The sequence below is a fragment of the Pelophylax lessonae genome, assembly GCF_965119305.1.
Source record: "Pelophylax lessonae genome assembly, chromosome: 1".
In the NCBI taxonomy this organism is placed as follows: Eukaryota; Metazoa; Chordata; class Amphibia; order Anura; family Ranidae; genus Pelophylax; species Pelophylax lessonae.
This window is the reverse complement of record NC_138768.1, coordinates 755,599,760-755,616,209: the sequence shown is the minus strand read 5'-3', so window position 1 is coordinate 755,616,209 and position 16,450 is coordinate 755,599,760. Positions and strand designations below refer to the sequence as shown.

Below are 16,450 nucleotides of genomic sequence, written 5' to 3'. Positions count from 1 at the left end.
AGAACATCCACCTTATAGAATTTTGAAAAGGTGTGCACTGACGACCAAGTCGCAGCCTTGCACACCTGGGCCACCGAGGCACGATGCCAGTAAGCCCAGGACGCACTCAAAGACCTGGTAGAGTGCGCCTTAACAGGGAAGGATGGAACCTGTTCCTTCAAAGCATAGGCCTGTTCAATGGTCTGTCTGATCCATTTGGCAATGGTCGCTGCAGACGCAGCCATGCCCTTCCGAGGTCCCTCAAGAAGGACAAAGAGGGAATCCGTCTTCCGAAAGGACTCCGTAGACAGGTAAACCCTGATCGCCCTGACAACATCCAAGGAATGCAATGCAACCTCCTTGGGATGCTTAGGCTTCGTACAAAGCGAAGGCAGGACAATGTCCTCATTAAGGTGGAACTCAGAGACCACCTTAGGAAGAAAAGATGGGTGTGGTTGCAAGACCACCTTATCCTTGTGAATTTCCAAGTAAGGAGAGCGACAAGATAAAGCAGCCAGCTCCGATACTCTGGGAGCCGAAGTGATCGCCACTAAAAAGGCAACCTTCTTAGACAGCAGAGGCAACGAAATCTCCCGGATGTTCTCAAAGGGAGAACGCTGTAAAACGGACAGGTTCAAGTCCCACGGAGGTAAAGGCTCCCTTTTGGGAGGAGCCAAATGTCGCACACCCTGAATGAAGGTGCGAATTAAAGAATTAGACGCCACGGGGCGTTGAAAAAGACAGGTGCAGACACCTCGTTGAAAAAGACAGGTGCAGACACCTAGCCCTTTATCGTGGCCAGCGCCAGGTGCTGGTCCACCCCCGACTGGAGGAAAGCCAACACTCTCAACACCGAGTACAAGCGAGTAGAGAACCCCCTGGACTCACACCAGGCGAAATAGGCTTTCCAGGTACGGTAATACATTTTACCAGAGGAGGTTTTCCTAGCCTTGATCAGGGTAGGAATGACCTCAGGGGAGAGACCCCTGTCTCTCAGGACCTGGGTCTCAACAGCCAGGCCGTTAAAGCCAGCGACTGTAAAGCAGGATGGAAGATCGGTCCCAAGACAGTAGATCTTCCCGCATTAGCAGCCGCCAAGGAGGCGCCACTGCCAGGTGAACAACGTCTGCGTACCAGGACCGGCGTGGCCAGTCCGGCGCTACCAGAATCACCAGATGCGGTTCCGAGGATAACCTGCGAAGGAACCTGGACAACAACTGAATCGGAGGAAAGGCATACATCAGACGATACTGATGCCAAGGGGCCACCAACGCATCCGAGGCGTCTGCCAGAGGATCGCGCGTTTTTGCCACGAACCTTTACACCTTGTGGTTAAGCCGAGACTCGAACAGATCCACGTCCGGAGATCCCCACTTCGCACAAAGCATTTGGAAGACCTCCGTGTGTAGGGACCATTCCCCCTGGTCCAGGGTCTGGCGGCTCAGATAGTCAGCCTGCCAATTCTCCACACCCGGAATGTGAACTGCTGAGATTGCCGGGACATGAGTCTCGGCCCAAGATAAAATGTCGGTCACCTCCCGGGCCGCCTGGGCACTCCTGGTGCCCCCTTGGTGTTTGATGTAAGCCACTGCGGTAGCATTGTACGTCCGTACCCGAAGTCGATCCGACCACTGGAAGAGACAGAGTTTGATCGCTCTCAATTCCAATATGTTGATCGGAAGGGAGGTCTCCTCCCCCGACCAAGTGCCCGGGGGGGCAGACAGGTTGCCCAGGACTTCACCCCAGCCCGACAGGCTGGCATCCGTGGTAATCACCGTCAACAGCAACGGACGGAAGGACTTGCCTTCTGACACAGCCGGGGACTGAAGCCACCACAGAAGATCCATTTTGGAGATCGTCCAGATATCCCAAGACCGCAATGCCCTGAGCCCTCAGCAGGTATTGAACCGGTGCCAACACCTTTGTAAAGACCCTTGGAGCCGAAGCGAGACCGAAAGGTAAACACCACAAATTGATAGTGGTCCTCCGCTATAGCGAACCGAAGGTACCTCTTGTGACCCTCGAAAATGGGGATGTGTAGGTACACATCCTTCAGGTCTATAGAGGCCAGGAATTCCCTTGGACTCAGGGAGGCCATCATCAAACAGAGATTCCATATGGAACTTTCGAACGCGCACAAAGCGGTTCAGAGCTATCAGGTCCAGAATAGGACGCACCTTGCTCTCCTTTCTGGGCACAGTGAACAGATTGGAATAAAATCCCCGAAACCTGTCCCGATGAGGCACCGGGACAATCGCCCCCTGAGCAAGGAGGTCCTGCACCGCTTGATGCAGGTCCTGCAGGTGCCCTGGGGTCAAATGAAGATATGAGGGAAAAAAATCTGTCCGCCGGCCGGGAAAGGAATTAGATCTTGTACCCTGATCGAATGATTTCCTGAACCCACCTGTGCAGAATTCGGAGCAGCCAAGGTTGGAGGAAACCACGCAAATGTCCCCCTACCCCCGAAATGGGTGAGGGCGCCCCTTCAGGCAGAGGCGGATTGACCCGCTGTACGGGCATTGCCAGACTCCTGCTTGCCCGCCCAGGGCTTCTTCTGGCCACCTTGGCCCTTGAAGGGCTTGCCCTTGGTCTGATTCAGAAAGGAACGAAAGGACCCCTGGTTTGGTCGAGTAGCAGAACCCTGCTTGCCACGAAAGGACTTGTCCTTGGGGTTCTGGGGCATCATGGTGCTCTTGCCCCCCGTGACGCCTTTTACCAAGGTATCCAACGCCTCGCCAAAAAGGCGAGAACCAGCATAGGGAAAATCAGCAACTGTTTTCCGTGATGTCTGGTTAGCCGACCAGCTCTTCAGCCAGATCAGTCGACGGTTAAGCACCGCGACACTAGATAGGCGTGCAACCAAAGGGGCCTCATCGCACAAATACAAGACACCTTGGTGAATTTGATCCACCATCTCCAGCCTGGCAGGTGGGACAGAATCAAGCACGAGGTTGCTCCTAAGCACCTTAGTCCAATCAGCCACCGCCTGAGCCACTAAAACGGACGCGAAACAGGTTTGAGCAAGGAACCCGCCACCGTGTAGGAATGGCAGGCCAGAGACTCCAACCTCCTGTCCGTGGGATCCCGAAAAACCGGGGTCTGCACACATCATCGCGATTCCGTAGCCGGTGCAAAGGGATAAAGTAACTTAAACCGACTAGGTACCAGGAATGGACGTTTTAAAGTGCGCCACAGTTCATTAGTGTAATGAAACTCAGCGGGGCAGGGAAATACCTGCGTCGACTTGCGGTTCCTGTGTGTCCCAAATGATGACACAATGTCCGGAGCACTGAGCTCATCCTCCAAATGTAGAGTTTCCTTAACAGAATCAACTCATCCATGGTCGTGCGTTCTTCAGGCGACCCCGGGGGAGAAACATCAACCCCCTCCACCTCCCCCTCAGACCCCAGCAGGTCTAAGGAAGAGCGAGACCCTGAAAAGGGCACGCCCGCCGCAGCAGCCATATCACCATCTGAATCAGAGGAGAGAGATAATCTGGGCCTCTTCCTAGCAGCCCGTTCAGCCATCAGCACCTCCATTTTGGACACTAAGGACGCCACTACAGCGGCCAAATCAGGTATAACAGGGGCCCCAGCAGGACTGGGGTCCCCCACCAGGGTTGGAGGAAATTTGCTATCCTGAGAATCCATTGCTAGAGGTGAAAATAACAGTGCAAGAAAAGGGTACTGTCCCTTTAAAAGCGCTGTGGAGTGCGCAGCCCACCGCTATATGTAAAGTGACAAAAGACCCCCAATAGGAGAAAAAAACTGAGCCAGACAGAAGGTTATGGAAGAGACAGTCTGCAGAGCCCCACAGAGTGTTACCACTTAGATCGCTGCTTCAGAGGAAAAGGAAGTGAGGTCATGAGAGGCCGAACTATAAGCTGCAAATCAGCCAGGGAAAATGGCTGCCCATAGAACTGAATAGGAGACTTCTGGAAAATGGCCGCCGACATACGCATGGAACGAACGTTCTGCCACACGCAAGATGGCACCGGAATGGTGGCAAAACAGCATGTAAATCAGCCCACAGTAAAGCCAACATGCTTGCCCAAATTAAAGATGGCGGACAGCACGGTTTTTCCCCGCTGCGGCCGCCACACACACACAAAGTCTGCAACCCCTAACACACACCAAAGTGACACAGGGGAAGGGGCCCCCACACAGATGCACAGCACCGCAGCGCATGTATAGAGAAGACCCCCACAGGGATAACAATAGGGAGCCCCAACACCGGCACAGACATGGGGGACACACAGCAACATAGGACTGCCACCCCAGACAGAGGCCCCACACAGAAGTACTTACCTGTACCAGATGGCGTGGGGTGCCTCTCAGAATGGAAGGCCGCTGTCCTCAACTGACAGGGAATGCCATTTGCAAAGGACATTACACTGCATATCGCAGATTTGTCCAGTGAGGTAGCCACCTCACAGCTGCATCCCTGCGGCGAACAGGGAAGGGTCGTTCATAATGCCAGGACGAACCATGGCTGAACGCTCGATGGCGGGCTGGGGGTCCATCTGACCCTCAGCCCTGGAGAACCCGGGCGGTCAGTCCGAATTCCAGCTCCGCATGAATCCATCTTCATCCGAAGAAACGACTAAAACTAAAGCTGACAAAATAAACAGCTAGTATAAGAAAGAAAAAAATTGACATTTTCCAAAAGAAATCAAATAAAAAGATTAGAAGGCTGAGACTGTAGCCCCAGCACAGGGAAAGCCTAACTACTCCTGACGCTATGCAGAAAGAAAATTGAGTTGGGAGTGGTCACTGCAGGGGGGTATTGACTAAGTGGGACAGCCCCCATGGGTGTGTTTATGCAAATGCTTTTGTTCTTTTGACTAAGTCTTATGACTAGCTACTCCTGCGGAGCGGAAGTCAATACCCAATAGTGATTACTTAGAGGTGGCGGCGACTGTCGGAGGACGTAAGAGAAAACTGAATTTTTGTAAGATCTTACAGTAAAATTCCTTTCTCCAAGTCCTCCGACAGTCGCCGCCCACTCATACAGTCTTCACTTATGGGGTATTGACTTCATCTCCACAGGAGTTTATAGGCATAAGACTTGTAAAAGAACAATAAATCTACATGGCCACACCCATGGGGGCTGTCCTAGTCCAATACCCCCCTGCAATAGCCATCCCAATTCAGTTTGGTCACAATGAGTGAAAGTGTATAACAAAGGACCCCAAAAAGAGGGGCGGCGACTGTCGTGAGGACTCAGAGAAAGGAATTTTACGGTAAGATTTTACAAAAATTCCATTTTCTCTTACGTCCTCCAACAGTCGCCGCCCACTCATACAGTCTTCACTTATGGGGACGTCCCAAAGCAGTGTAGACATGACGGGTGGGCAACGCAACTGCCAGAAAAGCAACGCAGTACCCACATCAGAGAAAGGAACCTTACATGTACAAGAAGGTAACCTTTTGGGTAACTGGGCGCTGGAAAAGAACAGCCAGAGCAGAGACCTGGCCCTTTATTGTGGCCAACGCAAGAAGCTGGTCCACACCAGTCTGGAGGAAAGCCAACACTCTCGCCACCGAGTAGAAACAAGGAGAGAAACCCCTGGACTCACACCAGGCAAAATAAGATTTCCATGTACGGTAATAAATCTTACCAGAAGAGGCTTTTCTAGCCTTGATCAAAGAAGGAATGACCTCAGGGGAGAGACCCCTGTCTCTCAGGACCTGGCTCTCAACAGCCAGGCCCCGTTAAAGCCAGTAACTGTAAAGCAGGATGGAAGATCGGTCCTTGAGACCGTAGATCTTCTCGCATTGGCAGCCGCCACGGAGGCTCTACGGCCAGGTGACCGATGTCCGCGTACCAGGACCGGCAAGGCCAGTCCGGCGCCACCAGAATCACCAGCGATTGTTCCGAAGCCAACCTGCGAAGGAACCTGGACAACAATTGAATCGGAGGAAAGGCATAGATCAGTCGATACTGACCCCAAGGCACCACCAGCGCCTCCGAGGCGTCTGCCAGAGGATCGCGCGTTCTTGCCACGAACCTTTCCACCTTGTGGTTTAGCCGAGACGCGAACAGATCCACATTCGGGGATCCCCACTTCGCACACAGCATTTGAAACACCTTCGGGTGTAGGGACCATTCCCCCTGGTCCAGGGACTGGTGGCTCAGATAGTTGGCCTGCCAATTCTCCACACCCGGAATGTGAACCTCCGAAATCACCGGGACATGAGTCTCGGCCCAAGACAGAATACTGGTCACTTCCTGGGCCGCCCGGGCACTCCTGGTGCCCCCTTGGTGATTGATGTAAGCCACCGCAGTGGCATTGTCCGTCTGCACCCGGACAGGATGGCCCTGAAGACGAGCTGACCAATGGTTTAGGCACAGCCTGATCGCTCTCAATTCCAAAATTTTTATTGGAAGGGAGGATTCCTCCTCCGACCAAGTGCCCTGGGCAGACAGGTTGCCCAGGACTCCACCCCAGCCCGACAGGCTGGCATCCATGGTCACTACCGTCCACAGAATTGGCCGGAAGGATTTTCCGTCAGACACCGCCGGGCACCGCAAGAGATCCATTCTGGTTTGGCGACTTAGAGACACTCTCAGGTCCAAGGACTGAGGCAGTCTGTCCCCCCTGGCCAGGATCCCTGCTTAAAGAGAGCAGGTGTGAAATTGTGCAAATGGTATCGCCTTGAAGGCCGACACCATCAACCCCAGAGACCGCATACAGGTCCTGAGTGAGGAGGATTTATTGTCCCTGACCTCGTCCTGTCGGGTCCGGAGCTTGTCCTCCGGGAAGAACACCATTGCTTGAGTAGAGTCCAGAACCATTCCCAGATACTGGAGACGAACCAAAGGCGACAAGGTCGACTTCTGAATGTTGATTGTCCAACCAAACTCCTGAATCGTCTGGACCGTAGTGGACAGATCGCGCAGCAGGCTCTGGCTGGCACTCGATCTTAATAGGAGATCGTCTAGATATCCCAAGACCGCAATGCCCTGTGCCCGCAACAGGCCCAGAACAGGCGCCAGCACTTTGGTAAAGACCCTTGGAGCCGAAGCGAGACCGAAAGGTAACGTCACAAACTGGTAATGTTCCTCCGCGATAGCGAATCGGAGGTACCTCTGATGACCCTCGAAAATGGGGATGTGTAGATACGCATCCTTCAGGTCTATAGAGGCCAGGAACTCCCCCGGATTCAGGGAGGCCACCACCGAGTGGAGTGATTCCATGCAGAACTTTCGAATGCGCACAAAGCGGTTCAGCGCTTTTAAGTCCAGAATCGGACGCACTTTGCCCTCCTTTCTGGGCACGGTGAACAGATTCAAATAAAAACCCCGAAACCTGTCCCGATGAGGCACCGGGACGATCACCCCCCGAGCGAGAAGATCCTGCGCCGCTTAATGTAGGTCCTTTAACCGCCCTGGGGTCAAATGAAGATTTAAGGGAAAGAATCTGTTCGCCGGCCGTGAAAGAAATTCGATCTTGTACCCTGACCGAATGATTTCCTGAACCCACCTGTCCGTGAATAGGAACAACCAAGGTTGGAAGAAACCGCGCAAACGTCCCCCCAACCCTGTAACGGGTGAGGGCGCCCCTTCAGGCAGAGGCGGACTGAGCCGCCGCACCTGCCTGGCCGGATTTTTGTTTGCCAAACCAGGGCTTTTTCTGACTACCTTGGCCCTTGAAGGGTTTACCCTTGTTCTGCGACTTGAAGGCACGAAAGGACCCTTGAGTAGGTTTAAAAGATGGGCCCCGCTTACCGCGAAAAAACTTGCCCTTAGGATTCTGGGACAGCAGAGTGCTCTTACCCCCAGTGACTCCTTTAACCAATTCGTCCAAGGATTCCCCAAAAAGGCGAGACCCCGTATAGGGGATGTCACCCACCGTCTTCCTGGATTTTTGGTCAGCCGACCAGCATTTTAGCCAGATTAAGCGACGGTTAACCACAGCAACACTGGACAGGCGTATCACCAAAGGGGCCTCATTTAGAGCCGCATCGCACAAATAAATGACCCCACGATAAATCTGATCCACAATCTCCACTGTAGTGGGAGGGGCAGAGTCGGCCACGAGGGTGCGTTTTAGCACCTTGGTTCAATCCGCCACAGCCTGAGCCACCATCACAGAGGCAAAAATAGGCTTGAGCATGGAACCCGCCACCATGTAGGAATGACGGGCAAGAGATTCCAGTCTCCTATCAGTAGGATCCCTAAACACCGGGGAGTCCTCGGCGGGGAGCAGGGTAGCTTTCTTCAACCTGGCCATCGTGTGATCCACTTGAGGCACACACCAGCGCGCAGCCGTAGTAGCCGCAAAAGGGTAGAGAAGCTGAAACTTCTTAGGCACCACGAAGGTGTGTTTTAAATTAAGCCATAGCTCATTCACCTTATGGTGAAACTCTGCGGGGCAAGGGAAAACCTGCGCCATCTTGCGGGTCCTGGTCATCCATAGCTGCGTGTTCCTCGGGTGACCCAGGGGGGGAATCATCCACCCCTGCAACCTCCGCCTCCCCCTCAGACTCTTCCGGGTCCTGAGAAGAGCGAGACCCCGAAAGGGCCACGCTACCTACAGAAAAGGAAAATCTAGGCCTTTTCCTTGCAGCACGTTCAGACATCAGCACATCAATTTTTGACACCAAAGTTGCCACAACAGCAGCCAAATTAGTGACGGCGGAGGATTCAGAGGACCCTGAATCCCACCACCAAAGCTGGCAGGAATTTGCTGTCCTGGGATTTCATAACAGAAAAGAAAAGTTTTTTTTTTTTAAACTGGCCCGTTAAGTGCGCCGCGAACCCCCACAGCACACCGCTATAAGACTGACACACAGACCTCCCACACACAGGACAAAACTGACCAGGAAGATTGCACAAGGCAGGACAGGAAAAAACAGCAGGACAGAACCTCACAAAGTGTTACCAGCTCCTTCGGTCGGCTCTGTGAGAAAGGAGGAAGTGATGTCACCGCTGGAGGCTGAACTAGGCTGCAGGCCAAGGGAAAATGGATGCCTATGGAAACTAATGGGAGGCTTCGGCAAGATGGCCGCCGACATGTGCTCGAAACGATCGTGTGCCACACACAAGATGGCGCCGTAAGGCGCGAAATACACTACATAGCATGCTGTATGAGGGCCCACAGTGAAGCCAGACATGCTGCCCACACTTAAAATGGCGGACCGGTGGTTTTTAACCCCGCAGCGGTCGCCGCATGTGTCTGCATCCCCAAGCACCCTAAAGTAACAGGAGAGGGACCCCCAAAACCCCACACAGCGGTGCTGTGAGAGAATAAAAACCCCCCCAGGGACCGGGACCAGGGAGCCCAAAATGCACAGACACAGGGGACACCACAGACACACAGGACTGCCGACCCCAGACAGAGGCCCCACATAGAATGTACTTACCTGTACCCGATGGCATGGGGTAACTCCTATCAAGCGGGAAACCGCCCACCTTCAGATGGCAGAGGAGTGCCGCCAGCCAAAAACGCAGGACACTAGTAGTGCACGGACGAACCTATGCTGTGTCCAGTGAGGTAGCCACCTCACATGGCTGCATCCCTGATGGACAGGGATGGGTCGCTTGTGAGGCCAGGGCGAACACATAGCCTGCGAAACGCTCGATGGCGGGCCGGGATTCCATCTGACCCTCTGTCCCGGAGAACCAGGACGGTCAGTCCGATTCCCAGCTCCGCAGACGCCGTCTTCATCCGAAGATCCACTAACTAGTGCTGATAAAATAAACAGCTAGCAGTGTAAAGAAAAAATGACATCTTTTGAAAATAAATCATAAAAGAAAAAGAGAAAGGCTGAGACTGTAGCCTCAGCACAGGGAAGCCTATCCACTCCTGAAGCTAGGCAGAAGACAAACTGAATTGGGATGGCTATTGCAGGGGGGTATTGGACTAGGACAGTCCCCATGGGTGTGACTATGTAGATTTACTGTTCTTTTACAAGTCTTATGCCTAGAAACTCCTGTGGAGATGAAGTCAATACCCCATAAGCGAAGACTCTATTAGTGGGCGGCGACTGTCAGGGGACGTAATTTTCTAATTTTAGACCAATTTTATTCGGGTACGTTTTTGGTAAAAACAAAAAAAAAAAAATCCCAATAAGTGTATTTTGATTGGTTTGCGCAAAAGTTATCGAGTCTACAAACTAGGGAAAAGATTTGTGTCATATTTATTTATTTACTAGTAATGGAAGCGATCAGGCATTTTTAGCGGGACTGCGACATTGCGGCGGGACAGATCGGACCCCCTGACATTTTTGACACTTTTCGGGGAACCGGTGACATCGCTACAGTAATCAGTGCTAAAAATATGCACTGTTACTGTAATAATGACACTGGCAAAGAAGGGGTTAACCCAGGGGCGATCAAAGGGTTAAAATGTGAGCCTATGGAGTGTTTTCTAACTGAGCGGGATGGGCTTGTGACATCTACACAGAGACCTGTGTTCCTAAATAGGAGGAACACAGGAGCGGTATGTTGATAGCAGAGAGAACAGTGGTCTGCTGTGTTTTCAACAGCAGACCTCCGTTCTCTCTTCACGGGGAGCGATCGCGGGTGCTCAGCAGCGATTGTGGGTGCTCGGTGGCAATTGTGGCCGCTGGCCCCGTGGATCAGCTTCCCCTCTGGCGAGTGGGCGCTCGCACGCACCCCCAGGATCGCTTCCACGAACTGCCATACAGGTACGGCGATTCGTGGGAACCTGCTGCCGCATATTGACGACGGCTTGTCAGCAAATGGTTAACGGAGAAAAGGTCCATAAACTTCGGACACTAGCAAACAACTGAGAGCTTATGGAGTTGAGTAGGGTTAGTGGGGGAGTTTAGGGGGTGTGTCCTCAAAAGCTTTGCTAGTGTCCAATCAACCTGAAGGTACAAGCCTATAAATCAGGGTCTATGAATACTCAGCCCGTCGCTAGTACAGTACAGTTAAAATAGTATTTTTACATTTAACGGAAGTTTACTGAAAAAACTTACATTAATAACCAATGCACATAACTGGAATTGCTCTGGAGTTATAATTTCATGGTAACATGGCTCCTGGGCCAGCTTCATGATGGCTCCACCAGCTGCTAATCTCAGGCGAGACATATCAGACTTACTGAAACACAGAACAACATTCCTCATAAAAATCATGACCAATTAATACTTATTCATGAATATGACAACTTTATACAAATACACAAATTCATAGGTAGGCAGCAATGATTGAAATTGTGCAGTGCCTGCAATTATTGTATATCTGAAATGTGTTTACATTGTACATTATACAGTATGTTTATAATGGGGGAGGGAAACAAAATTACCATAAAGGCCATTTCACACAGTGCAGTGACTGCCATTGGTTTCTACATTTGCTATTCACACCGCAACCCAGAGTTGCCCTGCAGTGATCTGCAATGAAATGCAGACCTGATGCATTTTATCACAGGTGTTTCAGGCTGAATCGCATGTCACGGTACAGCAGCGCAGCACACCATGCTTTTATACAGTGACAAATAGTGTGACATTTTAACACTTCAAATAAAGTCTGTAAAAAAAAAAAAAAAAAGGAGCTGTGTGATGTGCTGAATCACGAACCACACACCACCCCCAGGGCCGGATTAAGAGCATCATGGGCTTGGTTGCTGAGGTTTTTGAAGGGCCTTAAGGGCCGTGCCTTGGCATGCACCCAGAGGAGGAAGGGTGCAGCCATGCATGCCTAATTCCACATGGGATGCTGTCTCTGAAGCCCATAAACACATCCATGCATCGGCAACTGTCCCTCCTTGTCCGGCCTTCGTGCTGTGTGGGGAGGTTCTGAGGGAGCTGCCTGGGGAAGCGAGCATAGAAGCCAGACTTCTGTGTTTACAAGTGACAGAAGAGCGGTAACAGTGAATATGGCCAACCCGGGGCCTATATAAAGGTAGGGGCCTGGAGCTGCAGCTCCAATAGCCCCTACGCTAATCTGGCCCTGACCACCCCCCTATTGCTGGGCTCACTGCTGCCAGAACGGACAGCTGCTGCACACTAAACTGCTGCAGGTTAATGGTGCAGCAGCTGTCTGTGTTCTGTGTGAATGGGTTCCTAGTGCTGCAAAGTGGTATCCACCTCTGTCAATCGGAGGAAGCTTTGTATTCATGTATAGAACACAAAGCTTATTGTGAATGGCTTATCAGCACTCAGTCTGACTTGATTTTGCTCTGGGAGCGGGTTGGGAAGTCCTTGTCCAGCTGCCGAACACAGTGCAGTATATGTTAGCTAGCTGATGCAACATACAGTTGGGGGCTTCCAATGACACACAGAGACGCCACCCCCCCCCCTTTTCAACACCGAGAACGTGGTACCTCTTGGAGTTGGAAAACCTGTCAGAAGTGACTTATACAGATAGCAAAGAAACCAGGCAGCAGATAGATAAACTTTGGATTGAGACAAGTACACACTAGTAAAGCATATGCTTTGTTCAAAGTTCATGTCAGAAGTTTACAACCACTTTAAGACATTAAAAGGAATGTGAAGTGTATTTATGATTTTGCAATTACTATATGAAGTAACTTGCAGTTGGGAAAATATAAAAACCTGCATATAAATATTTACCTTTTTTAAACAAAGGGATGATGAAAGTGAAACCAACCCCTTTCTAATGGTGCTCATACATTAGACGAAAAATCGTTCGAAAATCTGTCATTTGGACAGTTTGTTTTTTGGCCAGTTAATGGGCACAAATTGTTAATCAGTTGTGACGTTTCAGCAAGTTAGGAAAACTTCTGCAGAACGATAAATTACAAGATTAACGTATTTCTCGCCCAAACTGTTTGCACAAGGCATATGTGACAAAAACGAAAAACGAATGTTCTTTGAACAATTTATTGATCAAAATTCAGTCATTACATGAAGGCAAAATCGTTTGCACACACGGCGAACTGTTATTCGAAAAGGAGTTTGAACGATTTTTCGTATAGTGTATGGCCAGCATAAGACTAGGAAATTATATGAATAAAAGGTGGCAACGAAAAGCTGTGGTTATGACGTAGTCACTGAAGCCTTCCGGCTACATTACATCTAACCTAATTCTCTTATGCTCTGTCAAGTCTCCTTCGCTAACCAACATGGCAGACAACAATCTCAAGGTGGAGTTGGCTGACTTGGACTGATTGTTCTTCATCCCCAAAAGCCAGCGAACCAGTAGTTTTATGGCTTGTACCTATAGTCGTAAGTAAAATACAAAAAAGATATGCCCAATATTATTAGATATTAGAAAACATGTACAGAATATTTGACAAAAAAATTTTTTTACATGAAACAGATTTTTTTAAATGGTGATAAAAAGTTTTTAAATCATACCTTAGCCAAAACTTCTGGTGAAACTTCTTCATCTGGGGACCAGAGTTTGCCATTTTTGTCTCCAGTTGACTACAGAGAGGAAAACAAATTGAACTCACTTGAACCCAATGACCTGCTAAATTAAAAATGAACATAATATTCTGAGTCTCACCCGATCATTCATTAGAAGATCTTTCACAATAAAATTTGCCACCACAGACTTCATTGGAGAAGCAAACTGATCAGGAGCCAGCATGGAAATGTGACCCAGTGATACTAGAGGAGTTACTAGTTGTTCTGGTACATCTGCATTAAGACTTCGGCTGAGAGGCTGAAGAAAAAGTAATATATTAGGCTCAAACTATAATAAAATGTTGCAAGATATAACAGCAGAACAGAAATCTTATTGACACAGGCAACTACTGTTTATAGCAAGTTCATTCAACAAACACCTAATCTACAATATGGAAAATGCATAAAAATTGAAGCAGAGAATTTTGAGCAGCTGTGCAAAGTAACCACTCAGCTTCTGTCATTTTTAAAGCTTAAAGTGGTTGTAACCCTAAATAAATGCTTCTGTTCATTTAAAGCATGGTTAATACCACAGTGCTTTTGCAGTGTCGTTTGTCATCCCGCTGTGTGTATAGTTTCTCCCTCTGTCTCATTTCCTATTCTGTAGTGAGCTGATCTCCCTGCTCCCCCTTCTGCCTCTATTCTTCTATGGCCATTAAGTAACATATAAAAATCCCTTCCATCCACTTTGTTTTACGTCATTTTCTTAAAAAGTATAATTCTAAATACCTTCTTGCACTACTACACTGTGCAGTAACGTGACCTCCCTCTGCTGGCTGGCATACGTTCGAGGGGAATCTCAGCTTCTCCTGCTGGACTCTTTAGATTGGGGAAGGAGAATGGAGGGGAGCTCACGTGACCACAGAGCGGTGCTGTGCAAGGAGGTATTTTGGATTACAGTTAAAAAAAAAAAAACTGACAAGCTGTACTTGATATCTTCATAAAACAAAGGGGATGCAAGACATTTATGAATATGACTTTACAACCACTGAGCAAACTGAAGATAGAAGCTGATTGGTTGCCACATACAACTGTGCTAGATTCTGCTACAGCTTTGATAAATTCCACCCAACAAATTTTAGGGTCTTTTGAAAAGTACAAACCAAAAGTATAATCAAACATTTGATAAACAACCACTAAGATTTTTGTTTATTGTACCAAAACAAAAACACTTGACATGCCTTTAAAGGGTTGGAAAGTCAAAAGTTTTTTTATCCTTATGTATGAAGATAAAAAGCATTTTGTAAAGCAGCCCCCCTCATACTTACCTGAGCCCCGTCTCTATCCAGTGATGTCCACAAGTGCCTCAGCTGGCTGCGACTCTCTCCTGATTGGATGAAACAGCAGGGGTGCCATTGGCTTAGCCAACCAGGAGAGAGGTGGGGGTGCGGCCGAACGGCAGCCCCGTGTCTGAATGGATACACAGAGTTACAGCTCGGCTGGGGTGCCCCCATAGCAAGCTGCTTGCTGTGAGGGCACTCAACAGGAGGGAGGGGTCAGGAACTTCAGCTAGGGACGCGAGAAGAGGATCTGGGCTGCCCTGTGCAAAACCACTGCACAGAGGAGTTAAGTATAACATGTTTTGTTATTTTATTAGAAAAAAAATAGACTTCACAATCACTTTAACTGATATCAGAAATAATGTATTAATTCAAAAATGCTTTTGTGCCCCATTTTAAATGCCTCGTGCACACTGCTGCTCGTAAACTCATGTTTTTTGGGCTTTTGGTGTTTTAATGCCTAAGCCCCTGAACACACCTCAAAAGCCTGTGTGTCCAGACTTTTTGGGGTGCGTAGGAGCAGCAGCGTTTAGAGGCAGTCAAAGCTCCTTCTGAATGCAGAAGATTAGCATTCAGGAGAGGCACTTTTGGGCATTAAAAATCCAAATGCCACTAAACTCGCCTAAGCACTAGGTTTGCATAGTGCACGAGTGTGTATTCATTTCAATGGTTAGAAAAAAAATTAAAATATCTGGCAAGTGAAATACAGCAAACACAGATAAACTCATTTAAAAAAAAAAATGGCTCCATAAATGGGATTAAGAGTTTAACTTGAAAGCTCTGTTAAGCACAGCATGCTTTATAATTTTATACTAGCTTATTCCTTTAAAAGTGAAATACGAAATGATGACATTTTATGTTTGGTAATACGAAATGATGACATTTTACAAACAGCATACTTCAACAGATCACTACTGAACTAAATGGGTCTATATACACATTTCCTAACAACTTACAATAGGCATACTTCTAACACTAAACTGCAAAATGCCACTTTTTAAAGCTGATCTTTAACCACTTCAATAACTTATAGTTACGGTTCTGAAGCCCACTGACTTGTATTTATTACCAGTGAATTCCGAGGCCCTGAATTTGAAAATGCTTGCAGTTTCCCATCACTTGCCGTTGAAAGCCCATGGAGGATAATGTCCACTGCCACACTGTACAGAGGGTGTAAGAACAGTGCAGCCAAGGACATGTTGAGACGCTGTACTATCTTGCATATTCTAAATGGCTACAGATCAGCTTTTAAGCAAAAAGCCACACAAAAGGCACACTGTCTAATGAGTGCCATTTACCAACTCGAAATTCAAAATTGTGGCACTGTGCTTTAAGACCTAAAAAAATATAGAATTTTTGTAAGAACTTACCGTAAAAATGGATTTTTGTAAAATCTTACCGTAAAATCCTTTTCTCTTAAGCTCATTGACAGACGTAGTCCTCCTTGATTAATATCAACACGGGTTATACTGCCCTCTACAGGAGTAGGACTAGACAGGAAAGAAAACGTTCTGGCCACACCCTAGGGGCAGTCCCAGAGGGTATATCCTCACTTCCTGCTACAGCAAATCAGTTATGTCACAAAGCAGTGTTTAGAGAATTTAACCCAACCCAACTCAAAAACAGAGGGGCCGCCTTGCACACCTGGACCACTGACGCCTGATGGCGGTAGGCCCAGGAAGTACTGAGCGCTCGAGTGGAGTGCGCCTTAACAGGGAACGGAGGATTCCGACCCTTAATAGAATAAGCCTGTACCACCGTCTATCTAATCCATTTGGAGATAGTCGCGGCAGATGCAGGCAACCCCTTTCTGGGGCCATCCGTGATCACAAAAAGTGAATCCGT

General features: G+C 48.9%; 1 protein-coding gene across 3 annotated transcripts in view; it reads right to left on the bottom strand.

Moving 5' to 3' along the window:
- PDS5A (PDS5 cohesin associated factor A) overlaps positions 1 to 16,450 on the bottom strand; it is a 337,552-nt gene that overhangs the window by 91,393 nt on the left and 229,709 nt on the right. For all 3 annotated transcript variants that reach the window (XM_082258623.1, XM_082258625.1, XM_082258624.1), the window contains 4 exons: positions 13,426 to 13,584; positions 13,275 to 13,343; positions 12,998 to 13,134; positions 10,929 to 11,052 (listed from right to left, as the gene is read on the bottom strand). In XM_082258623.1, the coding sequence (XP_082114749.1) occupies positions 10,929 to 11,052; positions 12,998 to 13,134; positions 13,275 to 13,343; positions 13,426 to 13,584 (489 nt within the window). The remainder of the gene's footprint in view (positions 1 to 10,928; positions 11,053 to 12,997; positions 13,135 to 13,274; positions 13,344 to 13,425; positions 13,585 to 16,450) is intronic.